The following is a 19,780-nucleotide window of genomic DNA, read 5'->3' as shown; positions in this document are numbered from 1 at the left end:
GTAAGTAAAAAAGAATTAGGAAAGGTTAACTGTGGTAATTTTGATGCAGATGCCCAGTATCCTATCACTGGCGGCGAATAACCTGCTAAAGTATTAAAGGCTTTCCACATCTGTACGTCAACAACATAGGATACTCCTATTTTTGGTTAACGCTCTCCTTATATGGAGGTCCGGTCTTGCAGTGAACCTCGTATGGAGTGCTACAGACACAGGAAGTATATTAACAAAGCTATACTAAACCATATGAATTAAAACTATACTGCTGTTTAATCACACCTGGTCCAGTCTCACCTGAAGGCGTAAGCAAAAGCCATTACTGCGTCAGACACAAACTGCAGCTGTGCCTCGAACTGCGTGTTGTCCCCTGTGAGCTTCTCTCTCCCGGTACACGCCCGACCATAGTACCGGTTGTAGGGGGTAGTGGGACCGGCCGGGTGCCGGCAGCGGAAGTGATCCTCCCAGTACTCTGTTGAACAGATCGTACACACTTTATTGTATTGGGCGCTACAAAGACAGAAGTTCCCTTATTGCTCTGCAAGCTGAAGACAGCCTCGATTGAAAACTGAAAGATGGCAACTAATTTAGTAAAAGTTTCGAGGGCACCCAACCCCACTGCTTCCCTCCCTCCTTTCCTCTTTCAAATGCCTTCTTTTTGTGTTTCTCCGTGTCTCTACCATATTCACCCTGTTTTACTTCACGCACATCTTTAGACTCGATGCATTCTTGAAGTACGTGCAATAAACAATTTTCTAAATGTTTACAATTCTTCCAGTCGGGAGGCATACTCTGTTTCAGTCAGCCACTGATGTACCACCTTCTTAATGTCCGACTTCCAGGCAAATACATCATGTAAATGAATCATTATACCTTATATCGGCAAGGTTTGACGAATGTGTGGGATGTAAATGAAGTTAGAAGTGTTACGAGGCTCTGCGAGACTTGTGTTTGGTGAAAAGCAAGAAGACAGAGAAGTGACAAAGAGGTACACTGAAAGGATATCAATATGTAGATGTGATGAGGGGATGTTTTTTGGCATGATTGTTAGGTTAGGTACGCTATTGTGTGCTAAAGGGTCATGTGTTTACTGAAAGAATGAGGTAGACCGTGTGGAAAGACAAAAACCTGCCAGAAAAGTGGCATAAACAGACCCAAATGATATGAAAATGCATCTGTGGCAATATAAATTACTGCCGAATGAATAATACGCATGCATGGTTTCAATAAAAAGTAGAGAGAAACATGGATGAGAATGAGCAGTGGAAGAGAGGTTAGAGAAAACTAGTATGGAGATCCAGGAAGAATATATCAGCGTCGGATTATAGGAGCATAATATGTCGTGGGCAGGACAGTTAAATATACAAGGGAGGTCTACGATACTATGTACGTGTATTAAATCAAGCGGAAAAAGAACGGTGATATCTATATCTATCTATCTATCTATCTATCTATATATATATATATATATATATATATATATATATATATATATATATATATATATATATACGGGGGGGGGGGTACCATAATACGAATAGCTAACTATCCAGCTGACAAATTGAAATACCTGAAGTAACACCAGACGAAGTAAACATTTCTCTTAAAAGTATGTAAAGAGGGAAGGCCCCTGGAGAAGATGGAATAGTATGAGTTACTGTCGGATGCATTAGTAGAAGTACACAACAGGCTCGCCCACTTATTCACTTAGTGACGATGAAAATTCCAAAAACATAGTATAATGCTATAGTTATTTTGCTTTACAAGAAAGGCGACACAAAAGATCTTGGTAACTATGGAGCCATTTGGTTACAAGTATTACCAGTTATTTAAAAACTCTTCGCTAACGTCCTAACGAACAGAATAAAAACAAATTTGGAGAAAAACAAACCTCGTGAACAGGCAGGATTCCGAAACGATATTTCCACTACTGTTCATCTAAACACAATCAATATGCTGACTGAGAGAACTACAGAATATAATCAACCACTGTGTTTAGGTTTTGTTGATTGCAAAAAGGCTTTTGGTTCAGTGGAAAACATAGCAATTATAAATTCAGCGCATAACAAGGAGTAAATGAGAACAATGTAAAATTGCTCGAAGATATACATGAAGAGGGAACTTGTACGGTTAAATTACTGTATATAAAGACTCTGAAAATATTATGACTGAAATGGGCGTAGGTTAGGGAGATACAACTTCACCAAAATTATCTTCAGCATGCCTAGAAAGTAATTTCAGTAAGTTACACTCGGAGAGCAAAGAAACACAAATGGATAAAGCCTAAACCATTTAAAAGTTGCAGATGGCATTGTCCTAATCTCAGAAACAACAAAGACATTACAAGAGATGTTAAAGGACTTAAATAGTGAAATCTCAAAGCAGGACTAAAGATGAATGGCAGTAAAACTAATTTTAATCCAAGTACACTACAAAGCATCATCAGAACAAGCGAAGAAATTCTTGAAGAAGTCGACGAGTACAGTAATTACTTGGGGCACAAACTAAAACTAACGAAAGGCCATGAAAGCGAAATAAAAAGACGCAGTGCAACTGGATGGAAACATTCTGTGAACGTAGAGACATCATGAAACATTGCTTGCCAGTATGTATGAGACGAAAAAAATAGATAACGAATGTGTAATCCCAGCTATGAAGTGCGGTTGTGGTACCTGAATACGGACACAATCGATAGAAAATCAACTAATGCGTCCTCAACGAGCAACAGAAAGGTCAATGTCAGGAACATCTTTAAGAGACAGGAAAAGTTCAACTTGGGTGAGAGAGCAGACTTAAGTCAAAGACATTACTGAAGTTATAAAGAACAGAAATGGAGGTAAGCAGGTCATGTAACAAGAATCAGGGATAACCGATGGAGCAAAAGGCTGACTAACTAGACTCCAAGAGACTGTAAACATAGAAAAGAGGTCAGACAGGAAGTGGAGAGAGATGAATGTTTGCATGCAAAACATGGCGAAACTTGCTCAGTCAAGGAATTTGTGGAAAAGGTTTGGGGGAGGCTTTTGTTCAAAGTGGTCTTGCAGTAGCCGATGATGAAGATTTATATCTATCAATATATCTTTCTTCTCTATATACTCGTATCTATCTACCTTATCTATATCTATCTGTCTATCTATCTATCTGCCTGTCTATGTATAGATTATATATATATATATATATATATATATATATATATATATATACGGTATATTATGTCTTGCCAGAATCCTCAATATCCTAAGGGAGGACCACAGATAATTCGCCTCCCTGTCCAACACCATGTCACCGCCCTGCTGCTGGCTCACACTCCCCTCTCTCATATACTGTACCTCTCCACTCCATCCCTTCATCTCATCCTCGGCCTGCCCTTCCCTCTCCCCCCCTCCACCTCACTCGCATACACTCTCCTCGTTCGTCTCTCGCTCTCCATCCACTCCTTAAGGCCAAACCGCCTCAGAGTATTTCTTCTAACGCTTTCTATCACATCCACATCTACACCACAACGCTTCTTCACTGCCAATTTTGTCAGTCTGTCTCTCCACGTAACTCCACATGTTCCTCTCAAATAACTTACTTCCACTGCCAGCTCCATGCTGCCCTTATTGTTAGTCGCATTTCCTTTTAATCTTGAATTCATATCAAAATGAGGCAGGCACTTCTGCCCTTCAAAATTTACCGATTCCGACCAAACCTAGAAACAATAACCACCCTAAGGCCCAGTTATGTCCGCTAGGCAATTACTCATTTCCTAGAAACTGCCGAAATAAAGCTTTTACGCACTTTTCGCGTTTTGAGTTGTAGATACATTCCTAATGGGCGTAGAAAGCTCTGACTTCTTTAAGTTTGAAAGAGGTCATTCCCTATCGGAAGTGCGCTATTACACTTCCTACAATTATGTAACGACAAACGATATGTAAAAGTTATGTAACGACAAGCGATTGCATTATGTTACACTTGCTACAATTATGTAATTACAAACAATATGTAACAATTATGTAACAGTTGCATTAACAAGATATAACTTTTATGTAACTTTAACTATAATTATAAGGCCAACACAGTTATGTAACAGTTGCATTAACAAAATGTAACTACAATTATAAGGCCAACACAATTATGCATTACCACAATATTATGTAACAATTCATAAAATGTTACAATTATGTATTACTACAATGTTACTACAATGTAACAATTACAATACAATTATGTAACAATTCACAATGTTACAATTATGAATTACCACAATGTTACTACAATATTACGTAAAATCGTACAATTTCACCACAATTCTGTGTTACCAGAATCATCATACAAGTTAGGTGAAATATTAGACATTACTAAAGGGATAACTGAATATGTAATGTAATAACCTAGCAGTATTACCATTGCACAATTATATGCGTATGTCTGTTATACATACAGTTCTTACAAAATGTCATACAACAACCATTGCATTTATTCAAATATGTATACAACTTGTTTAAAATGTAATATTACTATATCATTGCAGTTTACTATGAATATTATATGTGTACAATATTATAATCAATATTATGTACTAATAGATTAGCATATGTCAATGATGATTGCTGTCGGAGGACCTTCAGCGGCGCGGCCAAGCAATGTCAGGACTCCATATTATAATTACAAATCATAATAAATAGACAGATGAATAGATAGATAGACAGAGCTCCAGGCAAGCCTGGGAAAGGGAAATGATATTGCAAGTTAACTGAGGAAATGTTGACAATACACAGGAAGTAGCAAGTCAGGGGATGATATAGGTAATGTTTCAGCAAGACAGCATACGAACAAAGCCTAGTGACCATACACACACATACACACACACTCACACACAGGTTTCTAGAACTTTCCAACCACAGTGTAACACACGTGACACGACCCCTGTTTCACCAGAATTTAGGAAGCAGAGAGCAGAAGGAGGCAGGCCATAGAACCGGCAGGTAGTAGGGAGAACGAGCTTAGCAACATGGAAGAAAGAGAGAGAGAGAGAGAGAGAGAGAGAGAGAGAGAGAGAGAGAGAGAGCGAGACAGGGAGGTAGCTAGCGGGACTCTACTTTATACTTCACTCGTGTGTGAGAGACTTTGTTAATAATTCCAAGACAAATAAAAATAGTCCCATACTATTCTTTACCTCTCCTGTCACTGCATGGCAAAAGGGAACCAAGATTATCTACTTACAAAGCTACTCACGTATAACAACCGCTCATCCACAATTCTAATATATATATAACTAATCCATAAAACTCCACTACAAGATGTTACAAAGTTGTTATGACACCCTTTCTCCTATAGTTTTCGAGTGGCAACCTAGTGCAGACTGGCCTCGGCGTCTCTAGCAGTCTTGTTTAATTGTGGCAAGCACTTCTACCCTTCCAAATTAACCGATTTCGACCAAACCTGGACACAATGACCAGCCTACAACCTAGCTGTGTCCGTCAGGTTTTGGTTGCTAGGCAACTACTCTTTGCCTAGCGACGCCCTTGTTAGCCCCTCTGTCGCCGTTGACCCAAACGTCCCCGTGACCAGCCCCAGAACCATTTTTTCATATTTCGAAAATCGATTTTTTTTCCTTACCAAATTGAAGAGAAACGTCTGGCGACCCTGGCAATGCAATTTTTAGCTTCGTTCTTATGCTTCGAAATGAAGCGGGGAAAAAATCGCAGAATTACTGCATTCACGTTGGTGAAAACTAATGAATGAAAAAAAAAATCTCATTAAGAAATATCCAAAGTTTCACCTCCCAAAGGATTTCATCGGTGCTGAAATGGTTTGAAATGACTAGATATGTGTATTATGAACAAAATCAGTACATAATATGGGAGGGTTCATGATAAGATTTTTTTTTTCCCCACAGTTGTTGATGTTTATTGGGTTTATGCAAGTACTGAATTATTTCTGTTGCCTGGGTAGTTTAGTTTTTGTCAAAAGAGGGACGAGATATGGTATTTTTAGACTCTAGGCAGATATGAATTCTCCCTTTTTTTATTTATTCTTTTTTTTTTTTTTAATGTGCTCGACTCTGGGCGTAGGCTTCACGGCCTGCTCCCAAGACCCAGTAGTCCTCCTACATACCATACATCTCTACATGTCACCACTTTGGCGTTAACTCCCACCGTCCTTATTGAATGCATGCTAGGGCTGTCTCATACAGGACTGGTGTATTGGTATTAGCGGGGGTATTTTTACCACATTTCGGCAGGTCTTCTGGTAGATCGGTAAAGTCTGCTTTACATGAAATTCAAATCCTTAAACTGTTCCCTGCCCTAGTGGGGATTTGAACCTGGGTCCGGTAGGACAGCAGGCCACCTCTCTACCGACTGAGCCAACGCATTGTGTGTACAGGGCCGCTTAGATCTGGCCATCGTCTTCTACCGGCTTGTTTTATTGTTCGAGCAAGTGAAACGAGCGAGAACACCAATTTTAATCACAGTTTGGACCCCCGACATATGTACCCAAGCGAAAGATTTATCACATCAACAAGAAATGGGGGCAGGGGTCGGGAGGAAAACTCTGTAGTACGGTAGTGAACTTTTTTGGATATCTCAGCCAATATTGAAGTTACAAGGTAGACACCAATCCAAAAAACTGCATAAAAATCCTCAATTATTTTCATTTGATAGATAACCCGTAATTCCCAATAGTTTTTCCGTAAATCAAGGAAACGATTTTTTATAAGGAAGATTAGCGTAAGAATAGGCTGTGCAAGAAGGAACGGTCTAAGGTTCCGCAAGTAGCGCGGCAGTATTTTCCGACGATTGCTGAGAGCAACCAGGTTTTGCCTTTTCAAAACAGATAATAATTTCTATTTGACCCTAGACCTAAAATTAATACAAGAGGAGTATTGATTTTAGGAAATATGAGGGAATATTTTTGGTGCAATCTAATAAGTTGTTTTTAGTATTAACGGGTCAGGAAATCAGAGGCAGATGATGAGCCACATGAGACAATATTCAGTACTGCCTGATGTGCCCGCTCGCACGCTCGAATACGTTCCACACTATCAGTCTGGACGCCAATTACATGTTATATATATATATATATATATATATATATATATATATATATATATATCCATCCATTTATCCATCATCCAATCCTACATTGCCCCATGAGGAGCGTAGGAACCCGGGGCTAGGCACTTGATCCCGACATTTAAGATGAGAGTGACCGGCCTCACTCAACCCTGAGTGGCATTACATGAGAAATCAACTCCAACCATCCCTTGGATATAAACCTTCACCTGCTCAATCCGACTGGAGCGCAATTATCCACTAAACCACCAGGGGCCAAGATTTGGTTATATGGTTACCACCCAGCGTAGTAAATGGTTTCCTGGTGCACAGGAAGCCATTTGGCTTGTCACTCAGTGTAGAGTCACCCACAGGCTGAAGGAAGTGGAAAGAATGAAGGAAAGAAAGACAGAAGAGGGAGTGTAAAGTCACCCTTAGGCAGAAGGACAAGGAAAGAATGAAGGAAAGACAGAAGGGAATGGAAGGAAAGAAGGATGGAGAGGAAAGGGCAGACACCCGAGAGCAGCACTACATCGAGTGAGTGGATGGTGAGCGCCCCCACCTACCACAAATTATATATGGTGAACGCCCCCACCTACCACAAATTATATATATCTATATATATATATATATATATATATATATATATATATATATATATATATATAACCCATTGGAGCCCATTGTCCTCAGTATTGGACAAAACTGGGAATTTCCTAGTCTTAAAAGAGTAGGGAACCCCCAGGTAGGGACCTATGAGCTTCGCGACTATGAGCCGATATTCGGAGGGTGGTACGCTTAGTACCCTCCCAAGGCAATGCCTCGCCCAGCAACTCTGGGATTCAATGGGATATAGATATATATATATATATATATATATATATATATATATATATATATATAGAGAGAGAGAGAGAGAGAGAAGGGGGGGGGAGAAATATCAAAGCTTAACTGTGGGAAAATTTGGTACTATGGCAGGACAATAAAGCTAAGTATGTTGAGGAAATCTGCACTTGTATGTATTCACGTAAGAAAGAAGGAAGAGGCTGAGTGGTGATGCAGAAAAATAAAAGTTGGCTAAGTAAAGGTGACACAGCGAGATGATCCCGGAGTCCAACCTTGGGAAGATAATATGATTACTAGAGTGACAGCGATTTGTTATGCATAAGAAAGTCAGACAGGTCTATTGCGGCCCGTTTTTAGCTACAGCAGGCTGTTTCCAATCACTTGAACTAGGACAGCTCTCCTCTAAGCTACAGATAATCAGCTGAAAGTTGCAGGGTGATGAATAATCAAGATATCACTGTATAGAAGAATTGAGAAGATCGAGCTTGTCTGGTGAGACAGAAAAGAGGGTGAAAAGAGAAGCGTAACAAAGTGATTTACAGAGATTTTCAGTCTACATGAAAAAAAATATATATTTAATTGGGTAAAATGAAATTGTGCTGTATGAAGACTGAATCAGATACGAAAAGAAATGTTAACTCTTTCCCTTCAATGACATCTTGCTTATTCCTATTGCCTTCAGACGATTTTATGCAGCTTTAAGTTTTTTTTACTCTGTCTCTCTCGCTGGAGAACAGGTCAATGGAATACATATCGAATCCCTTCAGTCGTAGTCATCACTCCAAAGGCAAAGAAAATCGTTTAGCGGTAGCGAAAATTCAATATAAAATAGGTTGTCAAATCACCTCCAGTACATACCAACAAACCATGGATTCCTGATGTTATTCTCCACGGTGAGGGACAGGAAATATTGGTCAAAGCCCCGTACTGGGTTGGCCTGGGGCTGTACCGATAGTGTACCCTCCACCTCTGCCTCGTTGCCTGAAACAATAGGTATTTGGTATTAGCTGTGTATTGCGTGGGTAGTGTATGGATATTAGATGGATAGTGGGTTGGTATAAGGTGGGTATTGAATATAGGGTGAGAGCCAGGTAAGTAATAGATGGCTGCAAGGTGAGTATTAGATAATTTTTAGGTAATCATAAGATATATTATTGTGGGGCATAGGGTGGGTATTGGATGAATATTTGGTAGGTACTGGATGAGCATTAACTGCGTATTGGGTGAGCATTGGATGGGTATTGGAGTGGTATTGGGTGGGCATTGGGTTGGCATTAGGTGAGTATTAGGTGAAATACTGACAGGTTATTAGATGTTTATTTGATGGGCATTGTTTGGTAATTTAGTGAACACTTAGTACTGAGTGTATTGTGAGAGTACTGGGTGATATTTTCTGGGCACAGACTTGTAGCCTATTGGCTGGATACTGAGTGGATACTTGGACTGATTGGCTGATTACATAAAAATATCGTGGCAACGTAACAACAGAGGTCATTGCCGCTGTGCAACAGGAATGCCAAAGATAGCCAAATTATATGCAGATACATACGAGTACTTACGAGTATATAGATAACAATATAATAAAAAAATTAATTCAGCAACCAAACAAGAAAGCTTATAGACTATGTCAAGGAAACACAATAAAATTATGCATAAATCAACAGCAGTTAAACCTTAGCATAAAAGTTTTTTGAAGTTGTCCGAAAAAGCCTGCTTCCTTACTAAGAATATTGTTCTTCCTGTCCTACACGCCTCCTCTCCAAGGCCTAAGCGGAGAAGCCAGGACCCATCTCCCGCCCTAAAACTGAAGAGGTATCGACGGCAAGCATGTCCCAGATTGGGACAATACCCAAGTAAAAAGTGCTGCACAGTCAATGGGACCAGACAGTTTTCAAAATAAAGTAAGGGTCTTCCCTCAGAGAAAAGACCATGCGTCAGGCCTGTATGACCAATCCGTAGGCGGGTCATGGTAACTTCCCAGCGAGGGGACATGATTGGATTGGTCCGTGGGCTAACTACTGCCGTCACCTCAAGTAGCATGCTTGGAACAAGAAGTGCATTCCAATATTCCACGCATGATGCCAGGAGGTCTGGACAGCCGTCTTAATCTCTGTAGGGGAGAGGTCTAACAGAGATATCAAGAGTACAGCAGCTGCTGCCCTTGCTGCCTTATGTGCATATTCATTTCCCTGCATCCCTACATAGGTTAGCACCCAGCAAGACGAAATTCTTTGGCCACGGCAGTCCATGAGGAGAAGCTTTTCTATAATTTCCTACACCAAGAGGTGAAGAAAGTTAATACGATAAGGGCAGATAAGACTGCCCTAGAGGCACTAAAATTAGGAAAACTAAATGCCTCATGGGTTAGGATAGGCTTAAGAGCCATCAAAAATGCTGACGGCCTAGCAGGAAAAGCTGATCTGAGGAGGATAAGGTGCCACTACGGCTATTATTAGGGAGGACAACTCCATATCCAACACCATCATCAGACTTTGACCATTGGTAAGAACTGAGACTTGAGCAAAAAACTGAGTGCGGATCACCACATCTGATATCACAGACTTAGAAGCCTTGGCATACTGGCAAAATCCGACCTCAGGTAACACCCAGGATGGAACAACAGATATCTCCATGCTTAAGATTGGAGTACGTGGGAGACTAAGTTCAGACACGACTTCCTTTGCTCAAAAACTAAAGGGTCGAGGAAATTTCGGATGGAGGTCATAGAAAGTGTGCTGGACAGAACTAAAAACAGCCATATGCTGGGGTCTCTGGAAGCCCCTGGACTCTGTACCAGCATCGGCGCCATAGCTCCAGCCCCGTTACCCTGCATTCACGAGCAGACATGGGACAGTGGAGGCGTAAAATTCTGCAGTAGACACGCAAAGGCCTGTTTCATGTGCAGAGTCCAAGGTGTGTAACCGGGCAAGGGTAGTTGAGGAGTACGCTTCACAGCCCTACTCCATCTTGGACAACACCAGCACTTTATGGAAGAGGAGGAGGGTACTTCTGTCAGGACCCCATCTAGTATGAGCCAGAACTTTTAAAAGGTTCAGAACATCCTAGCAAGAAGTCTTTATATGCTTTTAATATGGGACCCATGCAAGACGGGGTCATAGATGAGGCCTAAAAACCTCACCTCTTCCTAACAAGCAATCATCTGGTCATTTAAAGACATATGTGGGTTAGGATGCGGTCCACGTAATCAGCAGAAGGCCATTGCAGTGGTTTTAGATGAGGAGAATCTAATGCCTCGCTTCTGAACCCAGGTAATGGTCCGATCTATTGCAAGATTCAGTCGGCACTCTACCACCGACATATGAGATGCGACAAATGAGACGGAGAAGTCATCCACAAAGAAGAAGCTCTTCACTCCCTCCAGGTGGGTGCTAGAAGGTTATTTAGTGGGCACTTGGTTGGTATTATACTAACAATGAGTGAATGCTGGGTTGGTATTAGGTTAGCATTGAGTGTATGGTATGTGGACATTTGGCGGGAATTGGCAAAGTAGTAGCTGCGTACTGGGTGTTATTTGAAGGGAAGTAGGTGGTTACTGGATGAGTATTGGCTGGGTACTGGGTGGTTAATCGGTTAGTATAATATGGGTATTGGCTGGGCATTTGATGGGCACTGTGTGGGTATTTGGTAGGTATTGGAAGGATGTTAGGTGGATATTTGGTGGGTATTTCATTGGTATCGGAAGGGTGTTTGGCGGATACTAGGAGAGGTTTGGGTCTTCATGTCAAAGCCACATACTAGCTAGATCTCGTTCAGTACTGATAATGTGCTCTTCACCTCTACCTCGTAACCTATTGAATGTCCATTGGGTAATAGAAGATTATCAAGTGGGTGAAGAGATCTTTCTGAATAGGCAAGTATTAAAGATGTGGCCTATATGGTATTAGGATTACAGTCAGGTATTAGGAATCTAGAAAATCCTGGTCGGACAGCAAATATACATTAAGAATCCTTTTTCTTAAAGCATCATCAGCAATACCACCAGTCTTCCATAATATCTCAAATTTATCATTATTGCATACAGTACGTTTCCCAAGGCACACACACACACACACACACACACACACACACACACACACACACACACACAGAAATAAACAGTGTATTAGAAAATCCTCTGAGATAGGAAACGAGTGGTGTGGTTCTAAAAGGTTAGATGTCAGGTACGGTAGGTGAGGCGCAGTGTGTGTGTGTGTGTGTGTGTGTGTGTGTGTGTGTGTGTGTGTGTGTGTGTGTGTGTGTGTGTGTGTGTGTGTGTGTGTGTGTGTGTGTGTGTGTGTGTGTGTGTGTGTGTGTGTGTGTGTGTGTGTGGAATGAGGCGGTGGGAAGCGTGTGGCAGTATAAGATTAGTTTGTAGTGTGGCAGTGTGAGGTATGTGAGATAGTGTGAAGTGAGACATTGTGAGGCATGTATTCGGTGAGGCAGTGTGAAGTATCTGTGAGGTGTGGCAGTGTGAGGTATGTGTGAGGTGTGGCAGTGTGAGGTATGTGTGAGGTGTGGCAGTGTGAGGTATGTGTGAGGTGTGGCAGTGTGAGGTATGTGTGAGGTGTGGCAGTGTGAGGTATGTGTGAGGTGTGGCAGTGTGAGGTATGTGTGAGGTGTGGCAGTGTGAGGTATGTGTGAGGAGAGGCAGTGTGTGCTGTGTTAGCATCTTCTACCTCACAATGACCTTTCCAGCGATTTTCAACCATTACTTCTGTATTTCTTAAAACGATTTCGTCTTAAATCTCTAAGTATATTTCAAGATAGATGAGCTTCTTTTTCACAACAACGGTAGGTGAAATAACATTTCTATTGTAAAAGTAGTAGATTTACCGGATCTAGATTAGCATTGTCTTTTGTTTCTTTTAAAGCATACCCTCCTAGCACACCCACCTGAAGACAATACAGAGTAAGTGCACCATTCGTATTAACCATTCCAACAGTAGCAGCTAGTAGCGTTTTTTTTCCTGACCCACATAATACACACCCATATACTCACCTACTGACTTAATAATACCTAATACCCAAATAACATCCACCCAATACCCACCTAATATTCACCCAATACCCAAAGGTCCTTGTATGGAACTAACACCTTTTTAATACCCGCATAATTCCAACTTAATACCTACTCAGTACTCCACTAATGCTAATTCAATATCCGCCAGACATTTCCCAAATACCCACCTAATAACCTAGTACCACAATACCCACCTGATGACACCAGAGACCGAGCAGACCATCCATCGGACCCTATCCAAGAAAAGCTGCCGGTGGCGTTGTTCCTCCTGACTGCCCTCATCACTCCAGCCACCTCCTGGTCCGACCCGAAGATGATCACGCCTAGCAGGTGGAAAGAAGTTCGCGTTAGGTCATAAGAAATTACTTGGGGTCATACTAAGTCATTCTAGGCCTACTTTCTTACTGATCACTCATACCAAGTAACTCTATGAGGACATCACCTTAGCCATTTCCTGTCCGACTCTGAGCAGGAAAATAGTGTCATATTAGATCATGGTCATATTAGATCATCCTAGTTAACATTCTCATACTAGGCTATGTGAAACGTTATACAAGGCAACGACAGGTTAATTATCTCAATCTAAGCACCTGATTTGATCATCACTCATTGCATGGGATAAAGGGGTTATGCTGGATCATGCTGCCTCACAGTGGGTCATCCATGATCACTCATATTAGACCGGTAAATCAGGAAAGTAGGCTAAATTCTACAGAGTACTCATACTATCTCACTAACATCATTTAATCCATATCTAATATCAGTTAATGGTAGGCACATGTATGGGAAAGGAGATAGATGGTTAGATCAAATAACACTGTGTTACACTGGATGTGAGGGAACATGCAGGTAACGTTGTTCTTTCTGACAACTCATATCACACCAGCCAACTCCTTGTCCGACTCAATGATAGTCACGCTCGCAGAGAGGGAAGAAGGGGTCATACTATTTCGTGTTAGGTGACTCCTGATCAGTATGAGTCATCAAACACTGCATACATAATTTATACCTTAGATGATGGAATGACCTTGTATCCAAGGAGAGTGAAGAATCCGGCACTGGCCCAATAGATCAACTTTCAGAGTTAAGTTGGCGGATACGACTTTGGTCACAGGCAAGTCAACTGAGGGTTATTTTGTAGTCACACACGGCATCTGACATCTAGGTATATATTGTGATAAGCTAGGAGTCTTACGGTATTAGCATTGTTAATATTACGCGGTAAGACCACATGGGATAATAAAAAGCAGTGTGATAAAGAACTGAAATCCAACCGGAATCGAACATCAAGAATCACAGCTCACCGTTCTGTATGTATGTATGCAATGGGAGCAAAAAATTAGTTCGTATTAGCTAACCTATACTGTATACGTAAATCCTTCAGAATGAAATGCATCCAATTTGACTTACATACTGGCATGGACAGATAACCAAGCAAAGAGATACATAGATAAAACAGGGAGAAAAATATATAGAAAGCGATTCTGTAGATAGCCAAACTGATAAAGCACGGAGGGTATACATTACTAGGACACGAGAATATTATAATATGTCATGACCATTAAATTTACGACTCAACTACGGGTTAAAATATAACGTAAACATAGTAGGGGAAAGAAAACAATGAAGCATGTAAAAATCTGAGGGAAAGAAAAATGATGGGAGAGAAACAAATATATGGAGAAAAGTATTAGGATTATAATCAACAACAGGAAGAACTCACTGCATAGAGGTGAATAACCTTTTAAGTAGGATGACTTTCTTAACTGTAATTTTCCTAGTACCTGATGATTTTCTTGAACTTATATGACAACCCCTGCAGTGAAGGAGTTAGTAAAGCTGCATCTATCCTTCCCATCCCACCCCCACATCAAGCAGTATCTCCCTTGAGAAATATTATAATCAGCATGTAGTCAATATGAAAAATGATCATGCATAAGGGGTTAACTTAATGATATCAACATGCTGCTGCAGTAGTTGTTTAAGATGGCCTTTAATCTGAGCATTCTGTTTTGTCTTTATAACTAACCGTACGACTGTTTTTTTAATGTTTGTTTTTGGTTTAGGGGAGACAACTCATGGTGAAAACACTTCAATAACCCTCTCATGATGAGAACAACTAGATAGTATGCTACGCAGGTTGACCGCGGATTATTTTATTGAGCTAAGAGTAAATACTGAAGCCAATGAGTGTTAATACTGGTTCATTTATCCCTCTCATGACCAAGACAACGCAACAGTACGGTACATTCTAGCTAACGGCAGAAAAATTTACATGGCTAAGACTGAGTTCTAGGAGACTGAACGTGTTATTGTTTTTAATATCATGTCGATTTTCATGTATTTTTCCAGTTCATGTATTTTTCCAGTTCGTAGTGTTAATCTAAATCTTCCAACTTTTCCCACTTTTGTTTAGGGCTAGTGTGTTTGGCCAATTTTCGCCATACAGCTTGGTACTACTATTCTGAGGCTACCTTGGTCTGATTTGCCATTTTGGTTCTGGCCGGTTTTACGGTCGGTTGCCATTCCTCATGCCAACCCTCTGTATTTATTCAGTATCTTCATTAACCCTGTCACTGTCGCGTTTTATCTGGTATCCCACTGAGGTAGACACGATCATAATCAGCTGTGAGTGAGTCATAGGTGGCTGCGGGTGTTAAACATTGTCACAAAATCTTTCAAATCGATAGAACTCAAGTTCTTTGTTCCTAGTACCGTCAAGTGTTTTTATTTAATTGACTGTGACTAACTGAGGCCTGAAATTGTTCACCGCTCTATTGTGCAACCGTCTGATTTATTTTACTCTCTTTGCTGTCAGGTGAATCATTTGTTCTCACCTCTGGCTCGGTGTTTCTGTATCAGCCTCTGAACAATATGGTCATACACCACCTCCTCGGCTACACCGGAGTCCTTCACCAGTTTCTCTTTGGCCGCCAGACAAATGTTGTTTATCGCCAGCAGACCCTCCAACTCCTCAAATGCCTGGGTAGGGGGATAGAGAGATGCAGAAAGAAACATATCCACCGAGTTGAACTTGACTCGTTACTAGATATAATAAGTTAGATAAGTAACAAGTGTATTACATCATCAACAAACAGATGTTGTTCACAGACCTCAGACGATAGAACTTCTAGAACTCCTACCACAGATATAAATACATAGTGAGACAGGTGTGTTATGTCATTCCTCACTGCAGTCCGATGGCATAGCATATTTTTTTAGTTCTTGCTAAATCAAGATGAAGGTATATAGTTTATGAGAGACTTTTCGCTCTCGAGGAGTTACCTATAGCTTACACTGATGCTTTTCCAGCTAGGGGTTCTCTTAAGTTATAAAAATCTTCCGTAATGAAAAAAAGTTATGGTAGAAAGACGTCACAGTATTGATTATGTTAATAAGTGTACTGGGTAATAGCTGGTGGGCGATTATCCTGATAGTACAGTGTATTCCAATTACATATATTCACCAACATCCTAAATTTGTTATCTGGATGGCAGACATTTCATTGACTGCCCAGCTAAGAAGAGGGTTAACAAATTTTTTATGTGCATCATCATACATCTTCCATCCAACCATCTGTTTTGTTCATTAGTTTCTTTTTACCATCTGCTTTCATATCTTTAAACAACTGCGACAGACCAACCTTAATGCCGTAGTTGGACTCCTCGTATATGATAGAGATGTAGGTCCATCTCAGGGTCTTGACCACCTCCACCATGGCCTTCACCTGGTAGTGGTCAGACGGGATGGTGCGGGAGAAGTATTCGAACCTACCCTTGTTACTGAGTTCAGGCGACGTGGAGAAGAAGCTGACCTGGAGGAAATGAGAGGAAAGTAGAGTAAGTGAGAGAAAATGTGTAGAGTTCATGCTGAGAGAGAGAGAGAGAGAGAGAGAGAGAGAGAGAGAGAGAGAGAATGTGTGTGTGTGTGTGTGTGTGTGTGTGTGTGTGTGTATATAGTTGGGTATTAATAGTACTGATCTGGTAATGCTAATAAAGGCAAGTTCAAATCCCAGGGTAGCGATGGCAGGTAATTTTGAGATTATATCTGTGCGTTAGGTTATTAATCCTTTCAGTACGAGTGCCTCAACTCTCATCTTGCTATGTTTAGACGATTTTCAATAAGTTAACCAGCCCTGTCCTGACCGATTTTCCACCACTGATTCCCACGAATCCCGACCAATTTTGGAAAAAAAAAAAATTTGACTGAAACCTCCGCTTTTGGTGAGAAACATCGAAAATTCAGAGAGAAATCACTCACTTGAGGTTTAACCCGCTGCGTACCGCCTATTTTTAGTCCTCTGGGTAACCCCAGTGCCGGCCATTTTTCGACCTATTTTTTTTGGCTAAAATGATAGATTTTGATGTGGAAACAACAAATTTCGCCATTAAAATGCTCACCGAGGCTCAGAAATGAGTTTTCTTTAGTCCTGCATACTCGTGTACAGGTATAGCCGCTCTCTCATGCTTACCATGTACGTGAGAAAAAGCTGTTTTCTATGTAAGGTATACTCAGGTATTTATGCTGGGAAGGTATAGCAATGTTCAGTACACTTTTCTGATCACTTACTACTTCAGCATCTATCACAATTTGCGTGTCTTTCTCACTGTGAATGCATTATCTAACACTTACTTGAAGATAGGTACAACCTGACTTCATTACGTACAGTCCTGGCACTTACAAGAAGGTATTTACAACTTGACATCACTATATAGTCCTTACACTTACAAGAAAATATTTACAACTTACTCTTACATGAAAATATTTACAAAATGCCTTCATACATACAGCACTGGGTGAGGCACACAGGCAGAGTGAGGCAAAACGAGCATGAGGGGGGGGAGCGAGTGAGTGTATGGCCTTGACAGCCTGAGGGATGGTAGAGGAACAGTTACCTTACATGCCTGCCAATTTTTACCCACGAATCTTGAAAAATGCTGTCAGAGTGAAGTTTTTTTTATTTTAGACCATTTTTAAACGGCACTGGCATTGGCCGCAGCATTATGTCAGACTGTTTTAAAACGGCACTGGCATGCGGCAGGTTAAAATACTCGATACAGGTAGGATTACCCCTTACCTTACTGGGTTTTCTATCAGGCTGGAAAATAAGATCTATGGGAGGGTAACTATTCCACACCACTCATAAATGGTATTTATTTATTTATTTGGTACGAATGTTTATGTAGTATGAGAGTATATTGGTTTTCACACAGTAATATAGGCAATACAAGCATTGTTTCACTCACCAAACACATCAACATACATGACCTTTTTTGGCATTACCTGATCATCATTTCTGTCAGTTTCTTCCTCTAATGCTACGTAAACTTTGTTCTCCACATTGTCATCGATTGGGGAATTACTCTGGTCCTGAATTTCGTACCGTGGCATGACATTTCTTTACTGGCCAGGTCACTGGTAACAGGTGAATTGCGGAGACAATGGCATGCGGGGGGGGGTCATACGGGGTAAGACATTGTCCCCTCCTGGCATCTTGTAGAGGAAGGTGTCCCGTGTATATGTACGAAAAATCATTCACGAAAATTGAAAATTGTGCAAATTAGGGACCTTGCAATTAATGCGTGTTTATATACGTCAACTGGACTGACAGTGACAAAATGTGTGAACGTATATATATGTCAATGGGACGTGGCGGGTTAAGGAATAGTTCGCTCAATAAGCTAGTTTCAGTTTCTCCAGGAACTCCTATCCTACGTTACAATGATGTATTATATTCTACTTTTCCTAACACCTGAGCATTTGAATTACTCAAGAGATCTTTAGTACCACAAATGTCTGTAGTTATCAAGGGAAAGACGTTTCTTCGGAAAGAGGTACCAAGAAAGTAACATCTGGTAGTAAATGCTTCAAATTTCCCAATATTTGCTTCTGGCATGTTAATTCATTAGGGCCAATACACGAGAACATACACATATATGACAGGCTAGAGGATACATTTGAATAAGTATGTTAAATGAGATGGTTGCTTTGCCGTTTGGTGGTTCCATTTCCATTGTGTGTGTGTGTGTGTGTGTGTGTGTGTGTGTGTGTGTGTGTTCTTACCTTACCTTACCTAATTGTATCTTTACAGGAATGAGTCAAGCTCGTACTGTCCCGTGTCTTAAACCATATTTATCATACATATCCTTAAATTTGTGAATTGTTTTCACACACACTATTTCATTCGGTAGTGCATTCCATTGATCAATTGCTCTGTTTGGGAAACTGAATTTCCTTACGTCTTTATCACCTCTCTTCTTATGCAGTTTTTTGCAGTGTCCTCTTGCTGATGCTTCTCCATATGTTAAGTAATCATTTATGTCTATTTTCTCCTTCCCTGATATGCACTTATATAGCATTATCATGTCACCTCTTTTCCTTTTCTCCTGTAGTGTTGGTAGATTCAGTTTATTTAGTCTTTCTTCGTAGCTTAGGTTCCTTAAGCTTGGTATCAATCTTGTAGCGGCCCTTTGAACTTTTTCAATCTTGTCTATGTGTTTTTTGAGATGAGGACTCCAGACTACTGATGCATATTCCAGGGTTGGTCTAATGAATGATGTTATTATCCTTCTTAGCATGTCTTCATTTATGTATGTGAATGCTATTCTCATATTTGCAAGCAGTGTATACATGTTCCGTACCTTCTTGCTGATGTGGTCAGCCGGAGATAGTCTGTTATTGATAATCACACCTAGGTCTTTCTCTCTTTCTGATGTGTATAGGGTTTTATTTCCTAACTTATAATCCCAATAAGGTCTTTTTCCACTTTTACCAAACTTGATTACATTTGCCATGTACTACTCCATTCATGAAGTTTATTTAATTCTTCTTGTAGCTCTTTACAAGAGTCTGTGTTAGTAATTCAACTTTGTATTTTTGCATC

The 19,780-nt window shown here is 40.6% G+C and overlaps 1 protein-coding gene across 1 annotated transcript in view; it reads right to left on the bottom strand.

Annotated features, from left to right (window-relative positions):
- The window catches only part of LOC145400735 (metabotropic glutamate receptor 6-like), a 281,737-nt gene that overhangs the window by 116,861 nt on the left and 145,096 nt on the right, over positions 1-19,780 (bottom strand). The window contains exons 4-8 of the mRNA XM_080273169.1: positions 16,541-16,711; positions 15,735-15,879; positions 13,092-13,220; positions 8,736-8,858; positions 292-466 (exon numbers count right to left, since the gene is read on the bottom strand). Of these exons, the coding sequence (XP_080129295.1) occupies positions 292-466; positions 8,736-8,858; positions 13,092-13,220; positions 15,735-15,879; positions 16,541-16,711 (743 nt within the window). The remainder of the gene's footprint in view (positions 1-291; positions 467-8,735; positions 8,859-13,091; positions 13,221-15,734; positions 15,880-16,540; positions 16,712-19,780) is intronic.

Source organism: Coenobita brevimanus, chromosome 53 (genome assembly GCF_032717465.1).
Source record: "Coenobita brevimanus isolate Jiangsu-jjx chromosome 53, ASM3271746v2, whole genome shotgun sequence".
NCBI lineage: Eukaryota > Metazoa > Arthropoda > Malacostraca > Decapoda > Coenobitidae > Coenobita > Coenobita brevimanus.
The sequence above is the reverse complement of the archived record's forward strand: the minus strand, read 5'-3'. Positions and strand labels throughout refer to the sequence as shown.